At 44.4% G+C, this 27,440-nt stretch overlaps 1 protein-coding gene across 1 annotated transcript in view; it reads right to left on the bottom strand.

Annotated features, from left to right (window-relative positions):
* The window catches only part of gucy2g (guanylate cyclase 2g), a 119,279-nt gene extending 92,282 nt beyond the window's left edge, over window positions 1-26,997 (bottom strand). Inside the window, exons 1-6 of the mRNA XM_041209857.1 lie at window positions 26,803-26,997; window positions 24,678-25,026; window positions 12,473-12,582; window positions 9,284-9,463; window positions 6,957-7,101; window positions 1,127-1,262 (exon numbers count right to left, since the gene is read on the bottom strand). Of these exons, the coding sequence (XP_041065791.1) occupies window positions 1,127-1,262; window positions 6,957-7,101; window positions 9,284-9,463; window positions 12,473-12,582; window positions 24,678-25,026; window positions 26,803-26,982 (1,100 nt within the window). The 5' untranslated portion in view covers window positions 26,983-26,997. The remainder of the gene's footprint in view (window positions 1-1,126; window positions 1,263-6,956; window positions 7,102-9,283; window positions 9,464-12,472; window positions 12,583-24,677; window positions 25,027-26,802) is intronic.
* Between the last annotated feature and the right edge of the window lie 443 nt (window positions 26,998-27,440).

Below are 27,440 nucleotides of genomic sequence, written 5' to 3'. Positions count from 1 at the left end.
GGTCATTGAGCGGGTGTGGCGAGCAGGCCTGGGATTAGTGGGGAAATGGTCCACAGCCCACGATTGGCCCCCGACTGCGATTTCACACTGGCTGGCCAATTAACAGCCAGCCAGTGTGAAACACGCGCTGAAAGGCTCAGCACTGCTGGGGCTGGGGGAGAGGGAGGAGGGCGAGCACTGAAATCTGCACAGGGGCAGGGGGAGCGCGTAATGAAAGCTCCCTGAAGGCAGAGAGCCGCCTCAGGGTGCTGAAGAATTTTAAACTCAAAAATAACGATAAGGAAAATCTGAAAAAAATGTCCCCCCACCCTCCACACCGCACCCACCCACCCACCTCCCCCCCCACCCCCCACTCCCCCCACCACCCCACAGGACTCCATCACATGGACATAAACATAATAAAAATTATGGCAAAACATTTTTTAAAATTAATGTCGGAAACCACTTCCCGCCCATGGGTGAGGTTTCCTCAAAAATGCGAAGGCTGCCTGGCCGATTTGCCACCAACAGTTAGGTTGGACAGGCAGTGAAAAATCTGTCTAAATTGTTACTTTAATGGTCTCAATAGGCCTCTTAGACTCTCATGCGCACCTATCGACAAAAATATCGCTCTGTTTTACCCCCAATCAAGTCAGGTGAGCACCCACCCACAGGACGTAAAATTCTTTCCCATGCGTAGTAAAATTGTGTGTTCCTTATAAAGGTGTTCATGATTTTATGCACAGGCATTATCTCCCCCTCCCCCATTTGATAGCTCATTGTTACTAATGAAACGTTAAAATTGCAGTACATATAAATAGATGTTCAATTTTTTAAAATGTCAGAACAAGAAATTGAGATTTCTGACTGCACAAACCATTGCATTTTGAAGACTTTTTTTTTACATGCACATTCATCAAATATTTACATTATTATATTGAAACGCATAGGTGATATAGTCATGACCAGAATGATGTAGGACTCTAGTTTCTCCTTATCCCAAATATAAAATAAATCTAACAAATACTTTTCCATGAGCCTTCAGAGGAAAGAGACTTTCGTCAAATCAAGACTGAGACATGAAAAAACTGTTATAAAGCACTACAGCATTCAACGAGCTAACAATAACCTGCTCAACAGAACCTACCTTATTGATTTTCTGTAGCTGTCGTATTGAAGAACAGGAATAAACTTTGTGATGTTCTCATATGATTGCAGGTCATACACAGAATAATCCATATATCTTTCTCCAGAGCTATCAATGTCTACCAAGCCAGTTATACCTATTAAGACAAAGAGTTGGATTTCTGCTCTCAATTTCTGCTATTGCAAGAGGATAAAAGGATATTTGTCCCCTTCATATGGACCTCTTGTCCTCTATTTACAAAACCAAGTTACAATCTCCAGTACTCTTTTGACATCCTTATCAACATTGTTATAATTAAAAACAGGCAAACATTAATTTATGTGAAATTGGCTAGATTTGGAGGATGGATTATTACACCAATGATGTTTAATGATTATTCGTATTAGATAGGCCTGTGGTGGAGAGGCTGAGCAGACATTGTGAAGTTTTACTGCTTCCTCCAAAATGGAGAATCTCACAATTGCTAAGCACTCCATCATTCATTCCCACTGAGTCTGTAAAATAAGGTCCATCCATAAATGAGATATTGCAATTTTAACACTCGCATTTGACCTGGTTTCTTTTGAATGGTTAATGTTGGCCATTATTTGCTGTGACAGGACAACTAATGGTGTCTGCTGTTAGATTTGCTCTTGCATGTTTTAGGCTTTTAATTTTATTGTATGCCAAGTTGCTATGAGTCTGAGCTGAAAATTGTGCAGCAAAGGAAACCGGGCAGAATTTTCAGCTTGGCAGGCAGGGTTGCGCCCAACCTGTTCGTGCATTAAATAAAGCACGTTGCGTTGGCTGAGCTTGCCAACATCAAACACGCACTCTCGTGATATTTCGCTAGGCGGGCACACCATGGAGACGGTGACGCCCCCGCCATTAATTAAGTGGCCAGTTAAGGCCCTAGAGACACCAATTGTCTCCGGCTTTACGTAGCCCGTGCGATTTTCAGGCCATCGCATGGGCAAAACGGTCAGGCCACAATTAGCAAAACTTCAACCATGGGTGGGATAAGAGGGGTCAGTGGCCTTGTCAATGTGATTAGTGAGAAGTGCAGGATATCACTTGCTGCTGATTGCTTCTGCGAATAGAACAGCTTCATCTCACTTCAGAGCTGCATTCAGATATTTTAGAGGTTTCAGTTCAGGACTCACTGTTGTTTTCCAGGCCCCCGGAGGATTCAAACCATGTGGGGACTTCTGGGTGTCAGACAGCCTTCCCTTTCCTTGGTAATGGGGATTGTGGTCTCCCCTGGAGGCACCTCCTCTGAGGAGGAAGAGAGGGACAGAAAGGGGAGGAGACCAGGGAGGTGCAGTCACATGGGGCGCAGAGCCAGCAGGTAGTCCAAGGCGGAAAGGGCCACAGAAGATACCACTATCCTGCTACCAGGGTTTACAGGTAGCGATGCAGTTATCTCAATGTGTCCAAGGTGCAGTGCTGAAGGAGGCCCCCCCTCTCAAAAGAGGCAGTGACCTCCATCTGTCAGATGATTGGCCCTGAGATCAGCTCCGACTGTATGGGTGGACATTCCATGCCAGTGGCGCTGAAGGTCATGGTGGCCCTCAACTTCTATGCCTCCGGCTCTTTCCAGGGCTCAGTGGGGGATCTGTGTGCAGTTTCCCAATCAGCTGTCCACAGTTGCATCAAACTGGTGACAGCAGCTCTGTTCAGGCGGGAGTTGACTTTCATTCATTACCTTACGGACGAGGCCAGCCAGGCACTGCACTCATGTGTGCCTCAGCATGTTGTGGCTGCTGACCCTGGATGCCACCTCCGCCCATGCCTTTTTGGTGAGGTGGGGGGGCCTCCTCCTCCCATCTCTGAGGACGAGGGTTTCTCTCAATGCTGCCTCCTCATCCAGGAAAGCAGCGAGGCACTCATCGGAGAAACACAGAGCTGACTGCCCCGCCGAGCTGCTCTCCTGCCTGTCGAGTCCACAGGCAATGGTTTCCATTGACCAGACTTCAGCGTCCTTCCCTGGCAGCCTTCCAGGGGCTGCCGAGGCAGCTTTTGAATTGGCCGTCGGGTCGCCATTGGAACTGGCAGACATCATGCCCCCGACTCCGCCCGTACCTTCCCGCTTATTCACAAGCTGCATTTCACACTGGGCAGGCTTTAACTGGCCCACCAGCATAAAATCACGGTCCGCTGCCGATCGCGAGCAGCAGTCGGCTTCTCAACCACCCCCCGCCCGCCCCCACCGATCCTGCATGCCAAGGGCAAAATTCTGCCCGGAATCCGAGACCCTGAGTGAACAGGGTGAGCAACTAATCAGATTGAAAGATTGAGAAAGAAACATGTCGAGGACTGAGGAGGAAGTGTAAATTGGAGTGGATGTCTTCAATGTCAAACAAGGTACAGAAAAAAAGATATAGGGAGGGCATGAATGATTAATTCAAGAAAGTGATAAGACTAAGTTCCTCTGTTTGGGATGTGTGGGTATCATCAGTTCTCAGCTAGCCAGTTGGACAGAGGCCCATTTTGGAATGAGCCATCCCATTTGTGAGAAGGGGAAAAAAACACAAGTTTCCCTACTCCAAATGTGCTTGCTGCTGCTTGAGTGTCGCAGGGTTGGTAAACATGATAGTGGAGGGAAATACAATAGCTGTGACCATCCTACTATTCCAGCTGGAGTAGGAATGTGGTCACAAATAGCTATTAAGGCAGGAAAAAAGCAGGAAACAGAGTACAAATAAACATATAAACTGTCATACATTATTCATTTTGTAAAAGGCCATACTGCAACATGATCACATAAGGGGATAGATTGATATGGAGATGGACCTAACAATTATACAATTGTGCACTATTTTTATAATTGTTGCACATTGGGCAACAATCCTACTTTTCTCAAGATCTTTTTTCTTTATTCTTTCATGGGATAGGGACACCGGTGACATGGCCAGCATTTGTTGCCCATCCCTAATTCCTCTTGAGTTGAGTGGATTGCTAGGCCAGTTAGGAGTCAACCACATTGCTGTGGGTTTGGGGTCACATGTAGGTAAGGATGGCAAATTTCCTTCCCTAAAGGAAACAGATGGGCTAAATGAACCAGATGGGCTTTTATGACAATTGATGATAGTTTCATGGTTTATATTCCAGATTTATCAAATTAATTTAAATTCTGCCACCTGCCTTGGTGAGGTTTGAGCCCATGTCCTCAGGCATTTGCCTGGGCTTCTAGACTACACCACCATCACTTCCACACTTTTGTTTGAGCATCAATACCTGAGAAAATATACCTCATAGTTTGCAAATAACTAAAAAGACTCCCAACCAAAGCAACCTCTAAATGTTTTCTTGATGCATCCTGTAGTTTGAGTAGCCAAAAAGTTTCAAATTCCAGCCTGCCTTCTGTCAGGAGGATGACATCATGCTGACTGGTGAGGCTGTAGACTACGCCTGCAGTGATAGTGAGGATCCTGCACCACATCATCCCTCTCTCAATGGAACTGTGAGTTCTCTCTCTCCTGCTTTTGACTCTGCTGCCATGCACTAATTCTCTCAAATTTGGTTCACAGGGAGCTCTTCCAAGCAACTAAGACCCTCAGCCAGCCAGTCCCTCAGCTCAATCTACCTCTTCACCTCCAGCCGAGAGGACTCCTCCTGGAGCTGCAAATAAGCAGCCTGGAAGACCCATCACAGCACTTACCCACACCCTCCACCAGTGCAGGGACACACACCTCATTGGGACCTAGATCTACAGCAGGCTCAGGTTCACAATCTGGTGGTCACTGCATGGATATGTGCCTGAAGCAGGATGAGGCAGATTCAGCCGAGCTCCCCGGCGTTTGGAGGACTGCTGGGGAAGAGGCATCTGTGAGTTTGAGTCAGGTGACAAGCCTCTGGATTCGGCTTCTAACTCATTGTGGAGAGTTAGCAGAAGGTGGTGGAACATCATGTTTTGGAAGCCCTCAACAGAGTGGCACGCGAGTTGGAGGAATGTGTGCACCTGCTCTCTGATGAAGTAACGCCCATATTTGTGTGTATGGAGGTCTCCATGGGGAGGATGGCAGACACCATGGGGACCCTGGTCCAGCAGAAAGCGGAGATGCATGCAGACCTGCACTCCGTCGTGGTAACCACGGGTGAGTTCCTGCAGTGGCAACGCAAGGGAAATGGGGCACCTCGACATCCCTCCAGGTGCTCCTTCCCATCAAGGAGTCAGACATTGAAGGGAGGAGGAATGGCAGCTGGGTCATTCACTCAGGAATCTCAGAGGCTGTCCTCTCCCTCCGAGTCCCCTTTGCCAGTGACCCCCTCTGCCTCATTCTCTGTCACCGCAGAGAGACGAGCTGACCCACAAGAGGACAGCCAAAGCAAGCCAGGGCAGACCATGGCCAAGACACTGAGCAGACCCTCAACGGTGACTTTCCACTTTCCATGAGTCACTTTGCGGCAGAGCCAGGTCCATCAGGATCCATCCAGCTTGTGATGGATGTTCCTCCAGTGTACCATTGCTGTCAGGCTCCAGCATCTTCTGCTCCTCGGATGTCTGCGATGTGAGCAAGGCCCTGACAGTAAGTCCTGATTTCTGCATGTCACATTTGTCAAGATCTGTTGTGCGCTTACATGTTTTCCTGCCAACATGGGCGGTAAATTTGATGTGAGGGGATGATTCCGCGAGCTGGGCTTATAATGATATGTATTATAATGATGTTCCCGACATTCAATGGCAAAAAGTGCAGCCTGCTATTGACAGGCAGAGTGGACGATTGCAAACTGGTTTCACGATGTCGTGAAACTGATTTTTGGCCTTCTCACCATATTGCCTGCTCACGCCGCCAGCCATGCCTGCTGCCAATGGGCCTGGAAAATTCCACCCTTTGTGTCCTCTGGCCTATAATTGATGGCCATGATAGATGCTGCATTTGAAGCTGTGACCTATTCATCTCTCGTCAGGAGTGTAGGAAGGAAGAATGGCAAAAAAACTGCCACAATGCGGAAGGAATGAAATGGGATCAAAGTGGTCTTTTGAAAACATAAACAGAATTACCTGGAAAAACTCAGCAGGTCTGGCAGCATCGGCGGAGAAGAAAAGAGTTGACGTTTCAAGTCCTCATGACCCTTCGACAGAACTAGGTAAATCCCAGGAAGGGGTGAAACATAAGCTGGTTTAAGGTGGTGGTGGTGGGGGGTGGGGGGAGGGGGGTTGGGTGGGGGGAGAGAAGTGGAGGGGGTTGGTGTGGTTGTAGGCAAAAGCAGTGATAGAAGCAGATCATCAAAAGATGTCACAGACAGCAGAACAAAAGAACACATAGGTGTTGAAGTTGGTGATATTATCTAAACGAATGTGCTAATTAAGAATGGATGGTAGGGCACTCAAGGTATAGCTCTAGTTGGGGTGGGGGGAGCATAAAAGATTTAAAAATATTTAAAAATAATGGAAATAAGTGGGAAAAAGAAAAATCTATATAATTTATTGGAAAAAAAACAAAAGGAAAGGGGAAGAAACAAAAAGGGGGTGGGGATGGAGGAGGGAGGTCAAGACCTAAAGTTGTTGAATTCAATATTCAGTCCGAAAGGTCTTTTGAAAAGCTTCACTGATATTCTAATGCTCTTGAAATGTATAAAAAACCTTATTGTTGCATCAATAAAAGCGTACATTCATAATGGAATAAAACATCACTTCCAATTTTAACTTGTTTTGCCTGGCGTTCATGGGGTGCTCCTCGCAAAGGTTAATAAGTATCATAGAAGCGAGGATTAAGCTGTTCTAATTAGGTTCTGTTTCAATGTGTCCTGTTCCCAAGCCACTGTGGAGAAAGCTGATGCTAATCGAAGAACAAAGTGATGACAAGTAAATGGAAGAAAGCTTGAGGCACAATGTTTTATTACATACCATAAAATCGCCCTTTACCATAACCTTTCAAATTCTTAATAAGTGCTCTTCCATCAAATGGGTTCTCTCCTGCCTTTAACATTTCCTGAACAGCCATGGCATACAGCATCACTGCATCATGAAGATAAGCTGAATAGGAATTTACCTGCATTATAACAGATAAAATTTAGATTAAGAACAAAATTGTCATAGAATCCAACTGTCAGACTAATATGTTCTCTTTTCTTTCTTCATCTAAATCTGCAAAATAATCTAGCTCATTTAAAGTATTTGCTAGTATTTCTTTTCCAAGTATATTATGTATATGCCCTGAAGCAATATTCACATGGAAAACATAGAAATTTATACCACAGAAGAAGGCCATTTGGCCCAACATATCTCTACCGGCCTAAAAGGAGCTACCCAGCCTAATGCCACTTTCCTTTTTTAACCTCTTATTTTATTTTACTATTTTCTATTATTATTCTCCTAAATAAGGCACTAGCTTATTCACCACTTGGTTTGTCCCAGACAGGTTATTTTGCAGCTTGCCTTATTTAGTATTGAACTGGATTACCTCACATTTGACTCGAAATGGCACAGGAATACTCCTTAATAGAAGTGTTATGCATATAGTTTATCCAGTTATTACAATGGATTATTCATTATAGGTACCCTAGATATCCCAATGAAGCTTGAAGGCTAATGCGAAGCTGATAGATGACACTATTACAGGAGATAACCATTTTGAAGCACTGAGCGTCATGATAAAGTCTTCAACATTTGTAATTGCTTCATTCAGTTCTGTTGCCATTTAAAAATAATGATTATATTCTATTTCAATTTTTTTGCAAGACAATCTTCAAGTCTGGGACTAAGTCATTTGAAGGGATGTGAACCATTCTTGCAGGTTTTCCTCCTTGATTTCATCAAAGCATTACTTTTATTACTCGCCAAGGATTGTTATCAAGCAAGAAATTCATCCACCTGTGCATGAGGTTTCCAAAAAAGTGCAAAGGCTGCTCGTCCTTTTCGCCTGCCCGCCAACCGATTGGGACACTCACCCAATGTCAATGTGCATCATTTTACACTCGAGCAGGTTGGGCATGCCCCCACCCGTTGAGCTAAAGATTTTGCCCATAAAACTCCAGATAACGCTTTGATTTATTTGTTCTAACTTTTCAAAGACATGCCTCATGTGTATTTTATTTCTTAACATCACTCCGGCTGCCAATATAGCATATTTTTCCTACACCATTTGCAATATTAGTCCCATACTCATCACAATGCAAGTGCAGAGGCAAGTTTTTCCCAGGTCACTCACATCACTATAAGTTTTCATCTTCATGACTGTGCCTTGACAGGAGGGCATCACACAATGGTTGACCTGTCTCACCTGACATTGACACATGTTCATTTTCCAGGAATTGAACCTAAGTGCTTTTCATTGTTACACCTGTCAGTGCTTGACCCATTAGGTAGAATTGTCCCCCGTAGGGGGGTGGGGGGTTGTTGGGGGGCGGGCATGGGCGGGCATGGACCTGATCGCCGCCCCCGATTGGGCCCGCGCTGCCATTTTATGTGGGCGGGCCAATTAAGGCCCGCCCAGCGTGACACGCAGCCGGAAGTGCTGATTGCTCCCTGCTGTGGCGGGGGCGGTGGGGGGGTCCCTGAGACAGCAGAAATCTCCCTGAGGCACCTCTATGCCTTAAGGAGATTAGCTTTAAGATTTAACAGTTCAATAAAGTATTGAAAAGATATTTATGACATGTCCTCTCATGTGAAACTGTCACATGAGCTGGGGCATGTGCATTGATTTCAATAAAAATTTTTGAGAAAATTTAAAATAATTCATGAAACCTCATCCCACCCGTGGATGAGGTTCCATGAAAAATGTGAAAGCCGCCTGGCCTCTTTGCCTGCCCGCCAACCTTAAGGATGGACGGTCAGCTCCGTTAATTATTTTAATTGTTAGTTAAATGGCCTTAATAGGCTTTTGACAGCTCGGAGGGCACGCAGCTGACTCGGCTGCGCGCCCGCTGAACTGAAAATCTAAATGACGCGCGGTGACATCGGGACACATGCCTGACGTCACCCCGCGTCATTTTACGCCTTGGCGAGCGGGTCCCACCCCGGCTCACCAAGCCAAAGATTCTCTCCAATAAACCACGAGGGAAACGTCTGTTTTCACTCTTAAAAATAATGACTTTACTTGGTGGAGCCAGCTTAACAAATAAAATAAATGTGTCAATATAACTATAAAAATAAATGGGCTTTTTTAAATTCCATTCACTTTCATTGAAGAATGGTAATGTGTTCTAACAACATAAGTAAGTGCTGTTATAAACCTCTGTTTCTGAAGACAATTCACTGTAAAAAGGGGCTCCTTTTAATCGTTGGTACACTTCTTGTAGAAAGTTGAAGTAGCCATATTCACTGTAGGACTTCAGTGCAATCAGAAATACCGATTTGTATGCATTCAAGGTTTCATCTTTCCCATCCACTGAAGCAGATTTCCAAAAGTTATCCTGTGGTGAAGAAGAAAGCTTTGAAGCAATATGAGCAATTCCCATACTGTCTTATTGATGCCATTTTCGGAGTAAGGAGGGAATTGAGATACTCTGGATGAGTTTCACTGCTGTTACACTCCCTTCGTATTTGAATCTTACCAAATGTAGCAGAAGAAGTCCAAGTTCAAGCTCAGAATGTTCCTGTCTTAAAAACCAAATGGATATAGCATAGGATAACTTTAGCCTTACAAATTCAGCTACCCACAGCATCCTCAGTCTCTGCATCATCATTTTTGATGATGTATAGAGAATAATGGATAGTTATGAGTTGCAAGGCAGCACTTCAGCAAAGGATTTCGGATGACATTATAAACCATGAGGACTAAGGCTTTTGCTTTTGTCTTCCTTTTGTTGAAATACAACCAGAAACAACATTTAAATGTAGGACACAGTTTAAGCATGAGTGCTTCTGGCTGCAAAGTTATTGGATAGGAAATTGTATATGTTGTGCTGACTTCTGTGCCTGAATTCCTGATATGCCATGGAACCAGTAATTTGTACAAACTACCTTGTGGGCTATTTAAACTGTTGGGCTGATCCAGAGCTTTGTGAAATGCCACTACAGGTGGCTGACATTTGGAATGTATTTTGTTTTAGTTAATTCTACCATAATGTAAGATTGTTGAATTCTAAATTACATGTTTGTTCTTATCATCCATGGGTAATGGATAGTCAGGGCACGAAGTGAAAGAGATACATTTATTGTTGTGATGCAAAACTGATAAATTGCACACTGTCAATTCTTTCTAACTTTATCTTTATCCTGCTACCTGTTGTTTTCCATTTGTACCTTTCCCTACAGTCATTGTTGCGCATCTCCAGCTACTAATGCAGAGTGGTCTGGATTGTGGTCTAAGGTTGGTGTCTCAGACTGAGCATCTAGGACTGGCACAATTTAACTGGGAGTGATGTAAAACACTCCACCTCCAACCTATGTTTCAAGCAAAAAGCATCAATCGCATTCTCTTCATCCTCAAGATTGCCGCTGAGAGGGAAAACCATTGTGGCTTTCGCTACTGGTCTGCAGCTGTAAATACGATGCAATGATTAACCTAGGATGCTTTCTGGTCATTCAGGAATTCAAACACATGAACCATTTATGGGCAGTATAGTAGCCACTCTGTCAGAAACGATGTAGTCTCAAACTCATCATCTTCAGCTGGATTTATCTTGTTTAAATAAAAACTACAATTTTTTTTGAGAATCTGGGAATAAAATCAGTTCCAAAAATAATACATCACAGGAGAGAGGAAACCTTAGAAAGAACATTCAAACACTAAGGACACCTGCTGCAGATTTTAAACAGGAAATGAGATTTAACAGATTAATAACTTAATTAAAGCAGCAAAGTGTTAAGATCCGTGCACTAATATCACACAGTGATTTCTAGGCACCTAATATTCAGCAACCAAAGCCTTGTTATTCCAAGGATACATTTCTTGATTGCACTATTAGAACGAAATCTCTGAACAGACGGCCTCAGAATGGTTTTACTAGCTAAGGAGCAGCCAAGTGGCTGTCCAGTTATGTTATGTAGCCCTTGGGGAATAAGTTTGATAATGACCGATAATATAAAATAGTCAATTTTGGGCCAGATGCCCATTATACATTTCTCTCAAGTTTCATTTCTAATAATGAAATAGTTATTTACATGTCAGCAAAATCCAAGCAATGAAAGAATTCCTTCAAGGAAGGCACATATCATTATCCAAAATAATTCAGCGCCACAATTCATTGCAATCAGTTTTATTCAGTGGACTATTACCTCAATATTGATAGATCTGATTCAAGCATGGAAAACTAATTATGTATTTACCTTCATTCAATCACATTATGAAATAGGCATGAACTGTAAAATAAAAGCAAAATACTGTGGATGCTCGAAATCTGAAATAAAAACAGAAAACGCTGGACAAACTCAGCAGTTCTGAAAGCATTTGTAGAGAGAGAAACATTGTGGAGAGTGAACATTTCAAGTCCATATGACTTCTTCAGAGCTGAGGAGAGGTAGAAATATGATGGGTTTTATACTGCTGAAGAGAGGGAGTGGAGCAGGTGAAGCAAAATAGAAGGTCAGGGATAGGTGGGAGCTCAGGAGAAACTTGACAAAGATATCATTGACACAAGACAAAAGGAGTGGATTTTAAAGTGTTAAAGGCCAAGGCAGGTGCTAATAGTGGCATAAAGGTCAGACAGCAGAATGTGTTAATAGCAGAACAAGGGTCAGAGCTCTGTGAAAGCAAAACATAAGAACAAGTTTTCGATTCGCCCTGTGGGGGGCAGGGGCGTTGGGAAAACAAAATCACAAATGGAGGACCGAGTTCATGGTCTGAAATTGTTGAACTTAATGTTAAGTCCGGAAGGCTGTAAAGTGCCTAATTGGAAGATGAGGTGCTGTTCCTCCAGTTTACGTAGGGCTTCACTGGAACATTGTAGTAGACCAAGGTCAGAAATGTGAGTGTGAGAGCAAGATGGTAATTTGAAATAGCAAGCAACAGGAAGGTCAGGGTCACGCTTGCTGAGTGAGCGATCGTGTTCCGCAAAGTGGTCACCCAGTCTGCGTTTAGTCTCCCTCCCTCTCTTCAACAGTATAAAACGCATTCCATTTCTACTTCCCTTCAGCTTAGAAGAAGAGTCATACGGACTCAAACCACTAACTCTGTTTCTCTCTCCGCATGAACTGTAAAATGTTACCTTGTGCATTATTGGATGTAACTGACTTGTTAAGCCTATGGAAGATCAGAACTGTTATCAACACATATATACTATCAACACATTGGGTGGGAGTTCTAGAACTACTGGATTATGTGTTTTCATAATGGGAAAAGAGCTGGTGTTATACTAGGACTAGTCAGTTGACTTTACACTGTGACTAATTGGTCTTGCCAAACAAATATTCACCTTCTTCCCAACATGTTAATTGTAAAAAGCTTCTTCTAAAAACATACTCACCACGTCACCTGTGACTTCAAACAGCTGCAGTATAAAAAACACATATTTGCCACTTGTCATGCCAAGCTGCTGAGCTTCCAACATTATAGATCTTGCCACCTCAGGAGTACAAATTAAAATGACAACTGGAAAAATAAACATGCAGCAGTGTTACTAATTGAAGGCATAAGAAAGGAAATGTCATATGATTACATCAATTTTACTGCTAATGTGTGATGGAGTTTGTCTTTATGTTTACATATTCAATATAGGTGTAAACATCTCTAACCAGGTATTGCTTTTTAGAAAAATCCTAGTGCATCATAGTAATTTAACTATTGTGGTATTGTTGAATTAGCAAGAATGTAAAAAAGAAAAAAAAGAGTGAAATTCTTCAAATATGTTACATCACTGGACAATTATCCAGAGGTGAATGCTCTGGGGACATAGTTTCAATTCCCACTGTGACAGCTGGTGGAATTTGAATTCAATTAGTTAATCAATTTAAATTATTAATAAAACTGGAATTGAAAGCTAGTCTCAGTAATGTGACCATGAAACTATCATTAGTTGTTGTAAAAACCCATCTGGTTCACAAAAGTCCTTTAGGGAAGGAAGTAACTGTCCTTACCTGGCCTGGCCTATGTGTGACTCCAGGCCCACAGTAATGTGGTTGACACTTCACTGCCCTCTGAAATGGTCTAGTAAGCCACTCAGCTGTACAAAATCGCTACAGAAACGTTGAAAAGGAACGAGATGGACCACTGGACATTGACTTTGGCAACAGGAATGACAACAGCGAACCCAGCCCTGTTAACCCTGTAAAGTCCTCCTTGCTAACATCTGGCGGCTTGTGCCACAATTGGGAGAGCTGTCTCACAGACTAGTCAAGAAGCAGCCTGACATAGGCATACTCATAGAATCATACCTTACAGGTAATGTCTCAAAAATGGCCACCACCATGCCTAGGTATTTCCTGCCCTACCAGCAAGACAGACACACCAGAGATAGGTGACACAGTGGTACACAGTTAGGAGGGAGTAGCCCTAGAAGTCTCAACATTGACTCTGGACTCTATGAAGTCTCATTGTATCAGGTCAAACCTGGGCAAGGAAACCTCCAAGTAATTACTACCTACCACATTTCCCTCAGCTGATGAATCAGCACTCTTCGATGTTGAACACCATTAGGAAAAAGCACTCAGGGCATCAGGGCACAGAATGTACTCTAGATAAGGGACTTCAATGACCAATATAAGAGTAGCTTGGTAGTATTACTGCTGACTGAGTTGGCTGAGTTCTGAAGGACATGTGTGTCGTAGGCCCAACCATCTTTAGCTTCCATCAGGGCTTCTCAGCTCCCGACCTCAGTACAGCCTTGGTTCAAACATAGACAAAAGAATTGAACTGCAGAGAGAGTGACTGCCATTGATATCAAGGCTGAGTCTCGCATCAAGGCACCCTAGCAAAACTGCAGTCAATGGGAATCAGGGGGAAATCTCTCTGCTGGTTGAGTCATATCAAGCACAAAGGAAGATGGTTGTAGTTGTTGGAGGTCAATCATCTCAGTTCCAGGACATCATTGCAGGAGTTCCTCCATTTAGTGCCCTAGGCCCAATCATCTTCAGCTGCTTCATCAATGACCTTCCTTCCATCATAAGGTCAGAAGTGGGGACATTCGCTGACAATTGCACAATGTACAGCACCATTCACAACTCCTCAGGTACTGAAGCAGTTGTGTCCAAATGCAGCAAGACCTGGACAATATCCAGGCTTGGGCTGACAAGCGACAAGTAACATTCACGCCACACAAGTGCCAGGCAATGACCATCTCCGACAGGGGAGAATCTAACCATTGCCCCTTGATGTTCAATGGCCTTACCATCACTGAATCCCCCACTATCAACATCCTGGGGATTACTGTTGACCAGAAATTGAACTAGACTAACCATATAAATACTGTGACTACAGAACAGGTCAGAGGCTGGGAATTCTGCTATGATTAACTTACCTCCTGACTCCCCAAAGTCCACCATCTACAAGGCACAGGTCAGACGTGTGATTGAATACTCTCCACGCCTGGATGAGTGCAGCTCCAACAACGCTCAAGGAGCTTGACACCATCCAGGACAAAGCAACCCACTTGATGGGCACCTCATCCACAAACTTTCACTCCCTCCACCACTGACACATTTTGGGAGCAATGTGTACCATCTACTACACTACAGGATGCACTACAGGAACTCGCCAAGGCTCCTTAGACAGCACCTTCCAAACCCACGACTGCTACCATCTGGAAGGGAAAGGACAGCAGATAGATGGGAACGCCACTACCTGGAAGTTCCCCTCCAAGCAATTCAACATCCTGACTTGGAAATATATCGCTGTTCCTTCACTGTCGCTGGGTTAAAATCCTGGAACTCCCTCCCTAACAGCACTGTTGATGTACCTACACCACATGGACTGCAGCAGTTCAAGAAGGCAGCTCACCACTACCTTCTCAAGGGTAATTAGGAATGAGCAACAAATGCTGGCCTAGCCAGTGGCACCCACATCCCATGAATGAATAAGAAAGAAATCATCAGCAAAGTGATGGAAGGTGTCATTGACAGTGCTGTGAAATGGCATTTACTGAGCAATAGCCTGCTCGCTGATGCTCACTTTGGGTTCCACCAGCGCCACTGAGCTCCTGGCCTCATTACAGCCCTGATCCAAACATAGGCAAAAGAGCTGAACTCAAGAGATGAGGTGAGAATGACTGTCCTTGACATCAAGACTGCATTTGACCGAGTGTGGCATCAAGGAGCCATAGCAAAACTGGAATCAATGGGAACCAGGGGGTATATTCACCACTGACTGGAGTCATATCTAGCACAAAGGAAGGTGATTGTAGTTGTTGGAGGTCAATCATCTCAGTGCCAGGACATTGATGCAGGAATACCTCAGGGTAGTGTCCTATTGTCACAAAACTATCATATTTTTCATAGCTTCATTATGAAGTAGGCTTATGTGTGTTTCTAGATGGTTCTGTCTGTGTGACTGATTTAATTAAATTAGAGAATGATACACTTCAAGGTTGAAATTATCAAAAGAGGTGTGAAAGGACATTTGAAATGCTAATGAGTGAGCTAGGGTAAAGTCAGCAGATAGGGTATGAATGAAATTTGCATTTTTAGCTATGGGGAAAAGTTGTTGGATTTTCAGAGAAACATGATAAGGTTTTTATGACTGGCAAGATAAATAGAGAAAGGTTATTACGTTGATTTTTCCCAGAAGTGCTGACCATAATGATAATATGAACGATTTTTATATTATGGGAAAAGTAAATTCCAAAGACAAAGGGGACCAATGGTATTTAAAGGTGAAGAAATATATTTAAAGAAGGATGGAAGGCTATGTGAGGGTGTGTAGCCATATGAGATCTGACTGGTACACTTGTGGAAAACAGACTTGGGGAAAAGCCTCGAATCACTTTGCTGAAGTCTGCTGTTCCAGGAACCAAAGTTGTGTTAAAAGCCTTTGGAATTCCATTGTTGATTGGGTGCTTGTGGTAACCTCGCTGGATTGTCTCTCTCTAAATTTAAAATCTATTTTGGACTGTTGCCTTAAAGGGGGTGTATTGTTGGGAGTCTGGTTAATTAGGAATTTTAGGAATTGTAAGTAATCTTGTCTATATGTTTTTATTCTTTGCCTTTGTTAATAAATGTTTTAATTTATTTTGTAAAATCTCTCAAGGTGTTAGTGGACTCGTTACTTCTGAATTCAGTGCATAAGCTTTCCTGTAATCAATACAAATTGTAAAACTGTTGTGATAGCATGGCCAAGTTTCCCTTGTGGATTTGGTCAGCCTGGCAAAGACCACCTGCCATACCATAACACCTAGGCCCATTCATATTCAGCTGTTTCATCAATGATCTTCCCTCCCTCATAAGGTTAGAAGTGGGAATGTTCACTGAAGGTTATATAATGATCAGCACCATTCGCAGCTCCTCAGATAATGTAACAGTCCATAATCCATTTGCAGAAGGATCTGGACAACATTTGGGCTGATAAATAGTTAGTAACATTCATGCCACACAAGTGCCAGTCAATGACCATCTCCAACAAGAAAGAATCTAAACTTCTCCCCTTGACATTCAATGGCATTACCATCATTGAATCCCCCATTATCAACATCATGGAGGTGGGGGTCACAATTGACCAGAAACTGACTGGACCAGCTGTATAAATATTGTGGCTACAACATCAGGTTAGAGGCTGGGAATTCTGCAGTGAGTAACTCATCTCCTGACCCTCCAAATCCTATGCAGCATCAGCAAGGCACAAGTCAGAGTTGATGGAATTTGCTCTATTTGCCTCAATGAGTGCAGCTCCAAAAAGATTCAAAAAGCTCAACACTACCACGACAAAACAGCCAGCTTGATTGGCACCCCTTTCACCACCTTTAACATTCATTCTCTCCATCACTGATATATAGTGATAACCATGTGTAACATCTACAAGATGCACTGTAGCAATTCACCAAGGCTCCTTCGGCAGCACTTCCCAAACCCATGACCTCTACCATGTAGAAGGACAAAGGCAGCAGATGCATGGGAACACCACCGCCTGTAAGTTCCCCTCCAGGCCACACACTATCCAGCTTTGGAACTATATCACAGTTTCTTCACTATCACTGAGTCAAAATCCTAGAACTTCCTAACAACACCAGATGGATTGCAACGGTTCAAGAAGGCAGCTCACCACCACCTTCTCAAGGGCAATTAGAGGTGGGCAATAAATGCTGTTGCCAACATCCCTTAAAGAATAAAAAAAATTGAAGTATGATATAATTGCTCATTTTGCCATTTCAAAGATCCCTACAGTTCAATTCCTTTACTAGTTTGCACAAGGAATACAATAAAATCCCAATCATTTGAATTCCCAGGGGATCTGCCACAAATGTGTGTTATGAGGAGATTCATGGTAGAGATTCATGGAAGAGGCCCTATTCCCACCTGAATGCCCTTCTAAGTAACCTGATATGCCTACAAACATGTCAAAAACAGCAGATTCAAATGCCAAATGAAAACACAGTGAAGCAGTAAGTGTGCGAAAAAATCTTTATACAATTTGTTCACACCTTACAATGGACCTCACCTTATAAAAGGCTGAGGTTTTGCATTGAAAAATGTCGGGAATCTTTTTCTGCTTAGCATGCAGCTTTTAGATGTGTGTGATCAGTCCACCATGTTGCCACTGCAGTCAAACATGTTTACAGTGTTGTTGTGCTGCAGTGCAAAATCCTGGAGCATCTTAGGATACCTTTGCAGCATCAGTTAAGGAAAAAGCAGATGAGTGAGCAGGCATTTTTCAGACTCTTCAGGGTCATTGGCCTCCTTGGGCCCCTCAGTGGAATGTACTGCATCTACGATGGCAACATCTATCAGTTCTGTCATGCAGTGTACAACATTGTCCACCTCTGCGTACGTTTCCATGGTTGTCTCTGCTGGAATTTCCATATTGGCCTCTCGCAGGCGGACAAAAAGTGCCTCCTTGTCATCAGGTTGGTTTGCCTCACCCTGCTCCTCCTCATTCTCATCATCTTGTGCAGTCGTAATCTGTTTGATCCCAGTGTGGTGGAAGCAGTTGGCAACTCTGTCTTCCATCATCACTTTCCATGCCATCTTCATCATGAACATGGCCTCCAGAACAGTTGGATTCTTATGATTTTTATCGATGGCCTCGATAACCTGAGAGATCATCCGCATTAAAAATGGCTTGTGGTGTTTACTTGTTAAGATATGGGCAAGAGCACTTTGAAGCCAATCATCTGTCATTGATTGGCAATGTACCCTCACTGCTTACCACACAGAAGATGATGTTTTGTGTTGTATTGAATTGGTCCAGCCATCCATCGCTGCATGTAAACTCCATGTGGCCTAGGTTCTTTGCCAGGACAACTCCCTTTCCTGTAGGATTGGACCATAGTTGGGAATGTTTTCTGCTGGGGTTGACTTGAACCATGTTAGCAGACCTTCTTCGATGTCAGGATAGGCAGCCATTCTCATTAGTTTTCTTACTGAAGAACATGCCTGTTCTCAAACTGTTCCAAGATGCTCACCTTGTGTTTCATTATAGTGGACAAACTCAATGGTGCAATCTCCCACTCCTTTGAAAGGTCCACTTTCCACTTTGAACCACGGTTTTCCACATGCTGTATCAACGTAAACTTCCCTTCAATTGACAACACTTTTAACGCTCTCACGGGTTTAGCTATATTTGCATGTCCTTTTACAGGGAGATCTTGATGCCAAATGGTGGCCATCCCAGTGCTCCATGATTTCATGCTCTTGTGTGATCTAACTCTACTCTGTTTGGTCAGCACGGTCATATGACAAGTTTATACAAGTTCAACTAATCTGGAATTATCAGTGCAGAATATTGATTTATCACAGGCATCATCCTATGGGATTTGCTATGCAGGAATAATTGACGACTTTGACACAGCTGCAATTTTGTGTCATTGGGGTTTGACTCATTGCTATTTCACAGTAATTTGATAGCATCTAACATGGACTGGTTCTATCTTGCTTTTCTTGCTTGGAACAATATAATCCAGCACACCTCATAAGATCTTGTATCAAGCAACAACTGCTTTAACCTAACACCGCAAGCTTTTAAAACAAGAGATTACTCTGTGCAATATTAGCAATCAACACCTAGCATGTTCCTGTCACATTACAACGCCATAACTTCCTACTAGCATTGGAAAGTGCTGGCCCACAGGAATTAGAAGAAATAAATACCTACTTACCTGGTCTTGAAAATTACGCTGACACATCCATTCGCTGGAGCTGCTTCAGCTTACATCAAGAGATCCCTTGAAGGCCCCAGCGAAGCCTACCTCCAGCAGATTCGAGGAGGCCACACCACCTTCTTATGGCAATTGCTGCCGTAAAGCAGCTAATTTTAAAGGGCTCAGCAAAGGACTTAGTTTCATACCCCTACGCCCTCAACTTAATGAATTTCGGGCTGGGCACGATGCTGAACTCTTCTTCCGCCGTCTTCGTCTCCAGGCTCACTTCTTTGGGCAGGAGTCCTCTCCCCGTTCAACGGATCCTTTCACCCACCTCCAATATTCTCCCTCCACCTGGACCCCTCCCTCTGGATTCTTACCTTCTCTTGATCTTTTCATTGAGAACTGCCGGCGCGACATTAGTCGTCTCAATTTCTCTGCTCCTCTCACCCATTCTAATCTCTCTCTCTCTGAACTTACTGCACTCCATTCTCCCAGGTCCAACCCTGACACCGTCATCAAACCCGCTGACAAGGGTGGTGCTGTTGTTGTCTGGCGCACTGACCTCTACCTCACGGAGGCTGAGCGTTAACTCACAGACACTTCCTCCTACCTCTCCCTGGACCATGACCCCACCACTGAACATCAAGCCATTGTTTCCAGGACTGTCACTGACCTCATCTCCTCTGGGGATCTTTCTCCCACAGCTTCCAACCTGATAGTCGCCCAACCTCGGACAACCTGCTTCTACCTCCTACCCAAAATCCACAAACAGAACTGTCCCGGTAGACCGATCATGTCAGCTTGCTCCTGCCCCACAGAACTCATCTCTCATTATCTTGACTCCCTTCTCTCTCCCCTTGTCCAGTCCTTTCCCACCTACATCCGTGATTCCTCTGACACTTTACGTTACATCAACAATTTCCAGTTCCCTGGCCCCAACCGCTTCCTCTTCACCATGGACGTCCAATCCCTCTACACCTCCATCCCCCACCAGGATGGTCTGAGGGCCCTTAGCTTCTTCCTCGAACAGAGGCCCAAACAATCCCCATCCACCACTACTCTCCTCCGTCTGGCTGAACTTGTTCTCACACTGAACAATTTCTCCTTCAACTCCTCTCACTTCCTCCAAATAAAAGGTGTGGCTATGGGTACCTGCATGGGCCCCAGCTATGCCTGTCTCTTTATGGGGTATATGGAACATTCCTTATTCCAATCCTACTCCGGCCCCCTTCCACAACTCTTTCTCTGGTACATCGATGATTACTTCGGTGCTGCTTCATGCTCTCGTCGGGACTTGGAAAAATTTATTAATTTTGCTTCCAATCTCCACCCCTCCATCATTTTCACGTGGTCCATCTCTGACACTTCCCTTCTCTTCCTTGACTTCGCTGTCTCAATCTCTGGTGATAGACTGTCCACCAATATCCATTGCAAGCCTACCGACTCCCACATCTACCTTGACTACAGCTCCTCACACCCCGCTTCCTGTAAGGACTCCATCCCATTCTCTCAGTTCCTTCGCCTCCGCCGCATCTGTTCCAATGATGCTACCTTCAAAAACAGTTCCTCTGACATGTCCTCCTTCTTCCTTAACCGAGGTTTTCCACCCACGGTCGTTGACAGGGCCCTCAACCATGTCCGGCCAATCTCCCACGCATCCACCCTCACGCCACCTCCTCCCTCCCAGAAACATGATAGGGTCCCCTTTGTCCTCACTTATCACCCCACCAGCCTCCGCATTCAAAGGATCATCCTCCGCCATTTCCGCCAACTCCAACATGATGCCACTACCAAACACATCTTCCCTTCACCCCCACTGTCAGCATTCCGTAGGGATTGTTCCCTCCGGGACACCCTGGTCCACTCCTCCATCACCCCCTGCTCCCCAACCCACACCTATGGTATCACCCCATGCCCACACAAAAGATGTAACACCTGCCCCTTCACTTCCTCTCTCCTCACCGTCCAAGGGCCCAAACACTCCTTTCAAGTGAAGCAACATTTCACTTGCATTTCCCCCAACTTAGTCTTCTGCATTCGTTGCTCCCAATTCGGTCTCCTCTACATTGGAGAGACCAAACGTAAACTGGGCGACCGCTTTGCAGAACACCTGCGGTCTGTCCGCAAGAATGACCCAAATCTCCCTGTCGCTTGCCATTTCAACACTCCACCCTGCTCTCTTGCCCACATGTCTGTCCTTGGCTTGCTGCATTGTTCCAGTGAAGCCCAACGCAAACTGGAGGAACAGCAGCTCATCTTTCGACCAGGCACTTTACAGCCTTCCGGAATGAATATTGAATTCAACAATTTTAGGTCTTGACCTCCCTCCTCCATCCCCACCGCCCCCCTCTGTTTCTTCCCCCTTCCTTTTGTTTTTTTCCAATGAATTATATAGATTTTTCTTTTTCCCTCCTATTTCCATTATTTTTAAATATTTTTAAATCTTTTATGCTCCCCCCACCCCCACTAGAGCTATACCTTGAGTGCCCTACCATCCATTCTTAATTAGCACATTCGTTTAGATAATATCACCAACTTCAATACCTATGTGTTCTTCTGTTCTGTCGTCTGTGACATCTTTTGATGATCTGCTTCTATCACTGCTTTTGCCTACAACCACACCACCACCCTCCACTTCTCTCCCCCCACCCAACCCCCCCTCCTCCCCCCACCACCTTAAACCAGCTTATATTTCAACCCTTCCTGGGATTCACCTAGTTCTGTGGAAGGGTCATGAGGACTCGAAACGTCAACTCTTTTCTTCTCCGCCTATGCTGCCAGACCTGCTGAGTTTTTCCAAGTAATTCTGTTTTAATTTTAAAGGGCCTGGGAAATTGACAGGCCAGGGGAAAGCTAAGTGTCTAAGGTGAGTGGATAGGATTTTGGGGGGTTGGGGTGTCCGGGGGCAGTTTGGGGGTCGGTGGGGGGTGGTTGGAGTTCTCAGGGGGCTGGGTGGCTTGCTCGGAGGTTCGGGGAGGGAGGTCAGAAGTCCGGTGGAGGAGTGGGGGTTTGGAGGTCCATGGACAGATTGGGAGAGGGGGGCTTTCGAGGATTGGGGGAGGTGGGGGTGGGGTCCGAGGTCGGGGGTGGAGGTCGGTCGGAGGTCCCAGGAGGTCATTGAGGGGTATTGGAGGTCATGGGGTGTTGTATCGAGGGTCTGAGGTCTGGGAGGGAGGGTGGGGGTGGTGGTTGGTAGGAGTTGGAGGTCTTGGTGGGGCGGGGTCGGACATTCGGCAGGTACTTGGGCGTGTCTGAGGTCGGTGTCAGGAGTGAAGTCGGAGGTCCGTGGGGAGTCGGGGTGCCCAAGATCGGGGCGGAGGTCAGTGGAAGATCCGGGAGGTTGGGGTGACAGAGAGTCGGCAGTCCATGGGGAGTGAGGAGGCTTGAATTACAGGGGATGGGTGGTGTTCGAGGTCGGTGGGGTGTTTTGGAGTTTGGTGGGGGTGGAGGGTGTTGGAGTTTGGTTGGGTAGTGGGTGTCAGAGGTTGGGGAAGTGGGAGATCGGGAGGTGGGAGGTGTCGGAGGTCGGGGTGGGGTGTGTCGGAGGTGGGAGTTCAGAGGTTGGGGGTGTTGGAAGTTGGCGGGGTGGGGAGTGTTGGAGGCCAGGGAAGTAGGGAAAGACCCATGAGGGGAGTGTCAGAGGTGTGGGGCGAGTCCCCTGGGGTCAGTCTGGGTCTTTACAATAGTTGCTTAGAAGTTCGAATATGTTTTAATTCTTCTAACTTTTTCTGGGAAACTTGGTATAACCCTGGTGGAACCATCCGAAATTTGCGATTTAAAGCACATTTTCGAATAGTTCCCAGAGCAGAGCAATTGTCCAGATGAAGTGTGCACTTCTGGGCAATTGCCATACAAACCCTTACCTGGGAAATTCCCAGAGGGATTCCCCAGCCCATCTTTGGGGTACCCCCAAATCTGACGCTGGGAAGCTCCGAAGTTATGGGCCATTCTGTACACTATTCGACAAGAGAAAAGCATTTTAAGTGCAAATGGCTTGATCTAATATCACCCAATCCTAGTAAATGTTAGCTGTGGCTCGGTTGGTAGTGTGCTTGCTTTAGTATTATAAGGTTTTGTGTTCAAATCCTACTCCAGGACTTGAGCCAAATCAAGACTGACACTCCAGTGCAGTAATGAGGGAACAAGATCCTGTCTTTTGGATGAGATGTTAAACCAAGGCCCTATCTAACTGCTTCGAGTGGATCTAAAAGATCCTATGGAAATCTAAAACTCTTTCCCATCATAATGTGTGGTTGCAGAGTCAAATGAAATGTTCAAGACTGAGATTGAAAGAGATCTGTGAGATAAGGTGGGTACATAGAGTGGAGACTCAAATCAGCCATAATCTAATAGAATGGCTAAACAAGCTCCTTGGCTGAATGGCCCACGCTGATGCTTACATTCTTAAACTGCTGTCCTATTTTAATTCTGCCCTTTAAAATTTTTGTGGTATCATCTTGTGGACATCCTTTTCCTAGGTCTCTCAAGAACAAAACAATTTCTAAAATATCAACAGAATATAAAAAACTAAGGATAATTAGTTTAATTAATTAATAAAAGACAACATTAATGAAATATTGAGAAGGCAGTCTCACTTTTTAAAATGAAAGAGCTACAAAAATGATGGTCATCTTGAACATTTGTTTGATATTCTCTAAGTAATTACAGTGATTTTTAAAAAAAAATTATTACTCATTGAGCGCCCCTTGATGATATCAGACATATTAGGTTAGAGGGATTGTTGATTCAACAGGGAAAGGCATTGATCTTTCAACATATGCGTTCAGCTTCAACTATGAGTAAGCTATTTTAGGATGCAGAGTTACAGCAGATAAGAGTGCAGATAATTGCCTGTGGAGTGGAATGTGGTAACTAGAAGCACACCCTTAAAAAGGGTGAAAGCGAAAGTTTAAAAAAAATACAGCCCATGTCCTCTTAATGCCTGTGATGTCACAGGGCTGCAGGTGAATGAATTGCAAGGCAAGTGAAGTGACCTCCAAGACATTGGAGATCACTTATTAAGCATTGAAAGCACTCTCCGAGAAGTGCTCTTCCCTGGCCATGGTTGGAGCTCTTCAGCTTTACTGAACAAAGACTCCCCAGTCTGTCAGTTTTAGTGAAGACGCCCCTCCCACTGTGCACTCGCCTTGGTGACACTAATGCATTCCTGACAGGCCGGGAAACTAGGTGCCTTGGCTGGAAAATCCAGAATTGAGGATTAAAACAATTCCTGATTGGTTTTTGAAGTACCTTAATTACTCACCCAACAGATCCAAGGGGGTTCCTGCTCACCTTCAATCCCATCCTGGGGAAACTCAAAAGAGAGCAGGATGAAGCTTGGATCCTGACCAGATGTTGCTTTTAGGGGATTTAACTCCGCTTGTGCACCCAAACCTGCCTCCCCTTGCCTGGGAACATTTCCCCCAATAACCTGCTTGTGCAATCATGTGGTGACACTTACTTCTAGCTACAGTGGCAATTTGCTTGAGATTTTCCTGATGAAGGGCTGAGTTGCTGGTGTCATATTTGGCTTTAGCCGTGACGATGAAGTTTGTTTCCAACATTTTTACCACAATTTCCCATAGCTCGTCAATTTTGTCCCATGTAGAATCACTGGCAGTACCTCCAATAAGGGCAATGTACTTCCAGCCAAAGAACTGTAACGTTTTGGTAAGGACATCAGCCTTCCTTTGGGGTGGAGACAGCAGTTTCATGTAAGTGTCATACACAAGGAAATTATTTAATGTAGGTGTTTGGTCCACAAATCCAAAGACGGGGATGTTCCATTGAGAGGCTAGCAGACCTGTAATCTAAACAGAATGTCCGAAGAATAGTCAGTGCACAGTAGATGTATCAGTTTAGTTAAAAAAAAGCAACAGGACAACACAAAAATGACAAAATTCTTACAGGGGTAACAGGGTAGATGGAGGAAAGATGATTTCCCTGGTTACGGTGGGGTGGGGGGCTTCTAGGACCAGAGGACACAGTCTCAGAATTAGGCCCAAGATAAGGAGGAATTTCTTCAGTTAGAGGGTGGTGAAGTTTTGGAATTCTCTACCCCAGAGGGCAATGGAAGCTCAGTCATTGAGTATGTTCAAAGCAGAAGTCGATAGATTTCTAGATACCAATGGCCCACTCCTGCTCCTATGTTCCTATGGCCTGAATCTTCTGGTCAGCGTGCAGGGGCAGGCACCATTCGCCGAAGTGTAAAATGATACATGGTGACATTGGGCGTGTATCTCAACATCACCGCGCGACATTCCGATCCTCAGTTCAGCAGGCGCGCACCGGAATCAGCTGCTAAATTGTCAAAGGCCTATTAAGGCCATTAATTAACTAAGTAATCTGATTCTCAGGGCTGCCCGTCCAACTTTAATGTTGGTGGGCAAGCAAAGAGCCCAGACGGCCTTTGCATTTTTCATGGAATCTCATCCACGGGCAGGATGAGGTTTCATGAAGGTCTTATGACTTTAATAAAAAATTTTAATAAAATTCATAGACATGTCCCAGCTCGTGTGACACTGTCACATGAGGGGACATGTCCGAATAATTTTTTCAAATCTTTTTCTCAGGTTTCACAATCAAATTAAACTCCCTGAGACAGCTCCGAGCCTCAGGGAGATTATGCTCATGCGCGCAAAAGAGCGCCGACCCCCGACTCTCCCTCTTCCCCCAGCCTGCACAGGGACCCCAGAGCGCTTCTGCGTGCGCGTCACGCTGGACGGGCCTTAATTAGCCCGCACATGTAAAATGGCGGCACGCAGCCAATCGCGGGGGGTGATCAGCTGTGCAGTCCTGCCCAGTCTGCAAGACGGGGAGAAAATTCTCCCCTATGTTCCTGGAACTAATTGTTGAATTTTATACCATTTTTCTTTCAGCTTTCTCCTTTCAATTGTAATTGACTCTTTATCCATTTCTGTCATTATTTTAAATGCTGTCCATTGTATTCAGTCTCTCTTTTAGCCTTTCCTCTTTAGTTTCTATTTTCTTCATCCCTTATCAATGCTCGTTTCACCTCACTTTCCATCCTTTTTATTGTCTTCTAAAATTATTTTGTTTTCTTAGGCTTCAGAATTTCCTTTCATTCATTGTTCACCTGCTCAGTCCCTTTTCGGTTTCAGGAAACGTTCTCTTTAAACTGCTTTTTCACATTTGCCCATTCTTCACCTTTCACGCTTTCAAACAATTTAAAAAAGCACATTAATACTGCTCCTTCTGGATGCAGTTTCATCCAACAGACAAAAATGATATTTCAAGTTGACAACCTACTTAATGCAACACCACCCAAATTAGAACAACCCAAGATATACAGAATTCTGGAAAATTGACAACTGCCCTACTCAGAATCTTTTAATTAGATTCACTTTAACTTCTTTGAGGTTTTAAAATTAATTTGATCTAAATGTTAAACATTGTTAGTTTAATTAGTTAATTTTCTCCCCTTAAATCCAAAGTGGTGCATTGTTTCACTAAATTTTTTTCTCCTGAAATAGTAATTTCAATTATGTGAATTTTGCAGTGGATGATGTACAACATACGTTAACGTGCTGAACGCCAGATGAAGATGCTCTACACATATCTCTTACCTCTGCTGCCTCAGAACAGCCTGGCCCAAAGAGCGCTGAAATATTGTACTTCTGCACTTGGCTGATGAACGCGTTTATGGATACCTTGGGGTCACATTCACTGTCAGCGTACACAAAATCCAACGTGTAGTTTAGCATGAAAACAGGGTCTGAATCTATTTTCTCAATGGCCAACTGCATGGCAGATCCCAGTCTCATTACACTGAAGGGGAACGAAATGTTTCGGGGAACTTGAAGTCCCAAGAAAAGTTTAGAAACTCCAGGGCAGTTACCAGAAGGAAAAAAATGGGCAAAGGAAAAGGCAAGTAAAAATGTTGATATTGCAGCCATAACACGTTGCTCACAATAACGATAGACATCAAGCTCTTGGCGATGAAACTTAGCTTGCTTTCTTGTTATCTTCCAACTGTTGAGTGTTTAAGCTGATGCGGTCAGTACCCAAGGTAGCAATAATACTACAGATTAATGTCTTATTTATACCTAATGCACTAGGTGATTGTGTTAATCCTCAAGTGCCTTTGTTCTTTCTTTAATTAGCAGAACTTTTGATTTCCTGGCTCTCGTGTAATGAATATGATTTAAGTGCTAGTTTTAGGTTAAACCAAACGAGCTCCAGAAGTTGCACCTGGGTACCACAA

Source organism: Carcharodon carcharias, chromosome 17, assembly GCF_017639515.1.
Source record: "Carcharodon carcharias isolate sCarCar2 chromosome 17, sCarCar2.pri, whole genome shotgun sequence".
In the NCBI taxonomy this organism is placed as follows: domain Eukaryota; kingdom Metazoa; phylum Chordata; class Chondrichthyes; order Lamniformes; family Lamnidae; genus Carcharodon; species Carcharodon carcharias.
This window is presented reverse-complemented; position numbering and strand designations above follow the sequence as displayed.